The 6,767-nt window shown below is 35.8% G+C and overlaps 1 protein-coding gene across 1 annotated transcript; it reads left to right on the top strand.

The window, feature by feature from the left end:
• The first annotated feature begins 758 nt into the window (after positions 1 to 758).
• Positions 759 to 2,351, top strand: LOC149553057 (3'-5' exonuclease-like). Its single transcript, XM_089788557.1, has one exon. It carries the CDS (start codon positions 899 to 901, stop codon positions 1,775 to 1,777), a length of 879 nt encoding a protein of 292 aa, XP_089644683.1. The 5' UTR covers positions 759 to 898; the 3' UTR covers positions 1,778 to 2,351.
• Positions 2,352 to 6,767: the final 4,416 nt, after the last annotated feature.

Here is a 6,767-nt window from a genome sequence, read left to right as displayed (position 1 = left end):
AGATGAATTAAGGATTTGCTTGCTATTGGGCTGTGTTTTGTCTTTGGGAGATCTCTTTTTGCTATACCTCCTTCATGGAATAAAATTGTTAGATCTTTATCCCTTACTTCGTGTAGCTTGGAAAGAATTTGAAAACTGTTGGAGCAAGTTAGCCTTTCTACTTCAATCTTTTCTGTTGAAGAATGTGAAATTTTTCTCTTGAGGTGTCAATGGGTTTATAGATTTTTGCAAGTGTGAGATGATTGAACATCTGTGGATTGTCGTATTCACTGAATGAAGAGGGGTTTGTGGGAAGAGGTGTGTAGGGAGGGCATTTTCTTTTGCTTGCCTTACCCGTGAAGGTTTTCGCTTTCGTGTTTGCTTTCTGCACCATTATAATTTTTTTTTTTTTTTTTGAGTTTAATACGAAATCAAAATATTATAAACTTAAAAATATGTTATATTCATTGTATCAAATAGAATGTGTGTAATAATAAAAAATAAACTAAAAACTAATATACTTAATAAATAATTAGAAAATAATCCATTTTGATTTTATTTATTAATTAATTAGAAAAAAAATCTAAAAAATCTTGATTTTCCATTAATCAATAAATACAATCAAATGTCTATTTAAGAGTGCTATGCATATAAGTTGCCCCCTAGCCATTGGCCAAATGTTCTACGGTACCGGCAAACCCTAAAAATTAAAACGGATTTTGATTGAATCTTTTCACACACGTTTAAAAACCCAGACCTAATTATCCGTTTCCCTCAAAACAGGGTTTAAGATTCGCACTACAAAATATCGTCTTTCATAGGCCGACTCCATAGTGAAAGTGTGGGGGCCTCCAAAGTAAGAGCTCTAAAATTCTTTGCGTCTGAATCTTTGGAGTGGCTCAAAACCTAATCGTGGATCATGGCAAAACGCAACAAATTGCAGAAGTTAACAGAAGCAGCAGAGCGAAGAATAAAAATTGACGAGGCAGAGCGAAGAATAGAAATTGCCGAGCATTTAAATCATCCATCAAGTAAAAATCTTTCGGAAAATGAAGTTCTATTTTCTACCAAACGACCCAGGATCGAAACCCCTTGCGACCCTGATCACGTAGCTTCCAGAGTCGAAAGAGTGAAACGATACATCGCCAAAAGATCTGTATATGTAGGGCAGGGTCTCGATCTGCCGTACAGGAAAGCCGGCTTCCTTGATAGAAACACTCAGTGCACGCGCGTTCAATTCGCATCACATAACATTGAGCTAACCCTAACGGACAGCGGCTGCCAAGCCCAAGAATGGGTTCGTCAGTGGACGGGGAAAAATTGCATTGTGGGGCTGGACGTAGAATGGCGCCCTAGTTTTGTAAAGGGCGTAGAAAATCCAGCGGCTTTGCTTCAGCTTTGTACGGAGAACAGTTGTTTGATTTTGCAGTTGCTGTATGTGGATGCTATGCCTGCGGGTTTGGTTAGGTTTTTGAAGGAGCCTGGGGTTAGTTTGGTTGGTGTGGGTGTCGGCAATGATGTGAAGAAGTTGAGGCGCGACCATGGGCTGGAGTGCCAGAGTAAAGTGGTTGAACTGGCGTCTTTGGCAGCTGAGAAGCTCCAGCGAAGTGAACTTAAGACTATGGGTCTCAAGGGATTGGCTCTAGCAGTATTGGGTTTGGAGCTGGCTAAGCCAAAACAGATCTCGATGAGCAATTGGGCTTCAAGGTATCTTAAGCAGAAGCAGATCGAGTATGCTTGCATCGATGCCTTTGTGTCGTTCGCCATCGGTAAGAAACTCTATGAACCTGAATCTTAAACCTTGGAAAACCTGATTTCTGCCGAAGTAGCAGATGGCAAGCTTCTACGGTCCATGCTGTCTTTGAAAGATTCCAGGGCAGAAGTTCTGCAGATTATTCTAGCACACCGAGGCGTCTTCTTAAGATATCAATTTTGTCTTTTGGTTCAATCATTTCCCCCCTCTGTACTGTATGAGGTGCCTGATCTGGATTAATATTGCCCAGGCGATTCTGGATGACTTGTCCTTAGGTCAGTCCTATGTTTTCAGTGTGTAACGTCATTCATCGACAGAGAAACACGATCCTAAACCCTAGCCCTAATTCTATAACTCTCAATGATACTGACTGGAAAGTGCTTATTTACGAGAAGTAATCTGGGCTCACGCGGAAGTTATTTGTTAACGAGATGCGGTTTTCTCATCTCCATCATTTTTGTGCTTTATTAGATACCTGAGCAAGGTAATTGTAAACTTAGATTGTTTCGGAACAAACTGTTTATTATTTTCCTCGTTACCTATTTTCCCACCATGCTTGGATGACTGCATTATACAGAAATCCAGAGCTATGCAATCAGAAATTTGAGTTCAATTTGAATTTCTGAGTAGTTTCGCTTCTTGTTTTAGTAAGATTTAAGTATTCTTGCTCCGCGCTTATCGTATTATATGGGAAATCCAAAGCCAGCCAATTGAAGAGATTTAATTTGGAAATTTTGGAATTATTTATCTTTTTGGTATGGAGATCACATTTAGCAATCATGGAATTAGTTCTCTGTGAAAATTCTTATGTGGAAACCCCGAGGAAGCTCTATCCTGATTTATGGTTTCGAAGATTTTTCTGAAAAGATTTTGTTAGGTGTTATTTATCTTTTTGATATCGAGATCACATTTAGCTGTTTAGGAATTAGTAATCTTTGAAATTTCTTATGTGGAAACCCTGAGGAAGGTGGAAGGTCTATCCTGATTTATGGTTAGGAAGATTTTTCTGAAAAGATTTTGTTAGGTGTTAATTTATGGTTTTTTCTGTAAGTAATTTCAACAATAGCTGTCAATCTATTCAGGATATGCTGTAGTGTAGTTGATTACAGTCAATCCAGTGTGCAATGGCATGTGGGTTGTAAACATGGTGCTTAGCTATGAATCCACAGTATTCAAGTTGTATTTTGAATGAAATATTTTTGAAATGACTAATACTTGAAAAATAGTATTCTAAGAGTTTGAGGCTTACAAATTAACCAAGTATTTTAAAAATAGCATTATAATTGTTTTATACATAATGCATGTGGTGGGTTATTGAATTCATCAGTGCACATGGAGTAATTGTTTGTTTTGTTGGGCTGATTAAGTCCATGGTACCTATATATCCTACTCTCTTAGCTGAAAATATTAGTTAAAAAGTTATTAAACTCACCAATATATAGACTTTGTTTTGTTTGGAAGAAGTCTATGATACAGTTTTTCTAGGCTTTTGAGCTGATAAGATGAGCTTACCATTCTGTCCTTGTATGGCAGATCCTAACTCTTAATACTTCTCCCTTGTTTCAAGTGATATTTTCACCTATTTTGGAATTAGTAATCTGTGAAATTTCCTTATGTGGAAACCCTGAGGAAGAAGACTTTGTTTTGTTTGGAAGAAGTCTATGATACAGTTTTTCTAGGCTTTTGAGCTGATAAGATGAGCTTACCATTCTGTCCTTGTATGGCAGATCCTAACTCTTAATAGATTGACTGTAATATATAGACTTTGTTTTGTTTGGAAGAAGTCTATAATACAGTTTTTCTAGGCTTTTGAGCTGATAAGATGAGCTTACCATTCTGTCCTTGTATGGCAGATCCTAACTCTTAATACTTCTCCCTTGTGTCAAGTGATATTTTCAGCTATTTTGGAATTAGTAATCTGTGAAATTTCCTTATGTGGAAACCCTGAGGAAGGTCTATCCTGATTTATGGTTTGGAAGATTTTTCTGAAAAGATTTTGTTAGGTGTTATTTATGTTTTTTTCTATAAGTAGGACTCAACAATAGCTTCAATCTATGCTGTATTGTAGTTGATTACAGTCAACCCAGTGTGCAATGGCATACCCTTGTGTCAAGTGATATTTTTATAAATTGTTCTACAACTGGACTATCACATGCTTCTATAATATTCAGTTACCAGTAAAATTATTAATAGGTCATATTAAGTAGACCGATACAGAAGGCCTGCCAAGAGAGTATAATTTCACTGAAATGAATGTGCCAAAAGTAATCATTTTTTCCTAAGTTGCCAGTTCGGATTCCTGTAAGGATGTGGTTTCAAGGTTCGGGTTTGAAATTCGACAATTTTTTTTGGGTTGGGTTCAGATTCGTTTTGGGTTCATCGATACTCTGTAGCCGCTGAAAAGCTCCAGCAAAATGAACTTAAGACTATAGGTCTCAAGGGCTTGTCTCAAGCAGTATTGGGTTTGGAGCTGGCTAAGTCAAAACATATTTCGATGTGCAATTGGGCTTTAAGGTATCTTAAGCAGAAGCAGATCGAGGATGCTTGCATCAATGCCTTTCTTTTGTTTGCCATCGGTAGAGAATTCGTTGACCCTGAATCTTAAACCTTGGAAAAACATGTTTTTTGCCGAAGTAGCAGATGCCATGCTTTTGTTTTGTTTGCCATCGGTAGAAAGCTCGTTGACCTTGAATCTTAAACCTTGGAAAAGCTTGTTTTTTGCTGAAGTAGCAGACGCCATGCCTCTACTGCCCATACTGATCCTTTGAAAGATTCCAGGGCAGAAGCTTTCTAGGGTATGAATTGTTTTAGCATACTAAGGCATTTTCTTAAGATATGAATTTAGTTTTTTTGGTCCAGTCATTTTTCACCTGTACTGTATTAGGTGCCTGATCTGGTTTAATATTGGCGATAGCTCAAGCGATTCTGGATGACTTGTGTTTAGGTCAGTCCTATGGTTTCAGTGTGTAACATCATTCATTGACAGAGAACCACAATCCTAAATACTAGCCCTATTTGTATAACTCTCAATGATACTGATTCGTTAATGAGATGGGGTTTTCTCTTCTTCATTTTTGTGCTTTATTGGATACCTGAGCAAGATAATTGTAAACTTGGATTGATATTTGTTTATTATTTTCGTTGTATCATATTTTGTCACCATGCTTGGATGATTGCATTATACAGAAATCTGGAGCAATGCAATTAGAAACTTGAACTCATTTGGAAATTTCTGAGTGGTTTCTCCTTTTGTACCCTAAGATTTAAGTGTTCTTACTCGGATTACTGTATACTATTGAAATCCAAAGCCAGTAAATTGAAGAGATTTAACTTGGAAATTTTGGAATTATAATATAATTTATCATTTTGGTATTGAGATCATGTTTAACTATTTTGGAATTAATTCTTTGTGTAATTTCTTTTGTGGAAACCCTAAGGAAGGTCTATACTGATTTGTGGTTTGGAATCTTTTTGTGAAAAGATTTTGTTAGGTGTTATTTATGTTTTTGTTTTATTTCTTGTATAAGTAGGACTCAAGAATAGCTGTCATTCTATTCAGGATATGCTGTAGTATAGTTGATTATAGTCAGTTCAGTGTGCAATGGCATAAGTGTGTTGTAAACATGGTGCTTAGCTGTGAATCCACATTATTTATGTCCAATTTAAAATAAAATATTTTTGAATATGGCTAATATTTGACAAGTAGTATTCTAAGTGTTTGAGGCTTACAAATTAACTAAGTCTTTCAAAATAGCATTAGATTATATATATATATATATATATATATATATATATATAATGCACGTGATGTGTTATTGAATTCATCAGTGCACATGGAATAATTGTTTGTTTTGCTGGGATTCGATTAAGTCCATAGTACACATGTTTCCTACTTTCTGAGCTGAAAATATTAGTTAAGCTATTCAAACCACCAATATTTAGACATTAACTTTTTCATTTTTTTCAGAAGTCTACATGACAGTTTTTCAAGGCTTTAGAGCTGAAAAGATGAGCTTACCATTCTATCCTTGTATGGAAGTTTCTCTCTCTCAATACTTCTCCCTTGTGTCAAGTGATAATGGAATATCACATGCTTCTATAATATTCATTTACCAGTAAATGTATTAATAGGTCATATGAGGAAGACTAATACAAAAGGCCTGCAAAGAGAGTAAAATTCGCTAAATGAATATGCCATGAGTATTATCCTCCTTTTTTTCCAAGTTGCTGCTTTGGATTCTGGTATTGATGTGGGTTCAAGATTCAGGTTTGAAATTTTTCAATTTTTTTGTGGTTGGGTTTGGATTTGTTTTGAGTTGTCTATATATATATATATATAGAGGTTTGAAATTCGTCAATTTTTTTGTGATTGGGTTTGGATTTGTTTTGGGTTGTCTATACAAAGTTTGTTTATATATATAGGTTTGAAATTTGTCAACTTTTTTGTGGTTGGGTTTGGATTTGTTTTGGGTTTGTCTATATACAAAGCTATGTTCCCTTGAGTTTTTGAGACGGGGACAGTGGGACGGTTTTCCAGGACGGCAAATTTTTTTGGTGATTTTTGGGGACGGGGGGATGGCTATATATATAGAGAGAAATTTTAAAATATATACATGTCATTTAAACATTATAGAACCTTAACATATACCATTTGAATGCCATCTAGGAAATAATAACCGATTTCAGTACTTAATTGTCAATATGCATATCAATATGTGAACAAAAGTATATAAATTTAAGTTTAATAGTGAACAATATCATAAAAATATGGAAATCTAAATATGCCCAAAGGCTAGAGAGCTGTCATAAAATTTCATCATCATGTTCAAGTTCAACATAGAAAACAAATAGAAAAATGAAGTAGACTGCTGCTCAAGCTCTTGGAAGCAAAAAAAACCTCTTCTTGAAAAATGAAAACCCTGGCCAGTTGCAACACAGTCGGACTTCACAGGCTAAACCAAACAAATGACAAAACAACCACAATGTGGTCTTTTTTGACCTTTTAGGGCATTTGGAGAGACAGAGACCACAGGAC

The sequence above is a fragment of the Cupressus sempervirens genome, chromosome 6, assembly GCF_028749045.1.
Source record: "Cupressus sempervirens isolate cs-2001-9-10 chromosome 6, ASM2874904v1, whole genome shotgun sequence".
NCBI classification, from domain to species: domain Eukaryota; kingdom Viridiplantae; phylum Streptophyta; class Pinopsida; order Cupressales; family Cupressaceae; genus Cupressus; species Cupressus sempervirens.
Note: the sequence above shows the minus strand (reverse complement) of the source record. Positions and strands in the feature narration are given on the sequence as shown.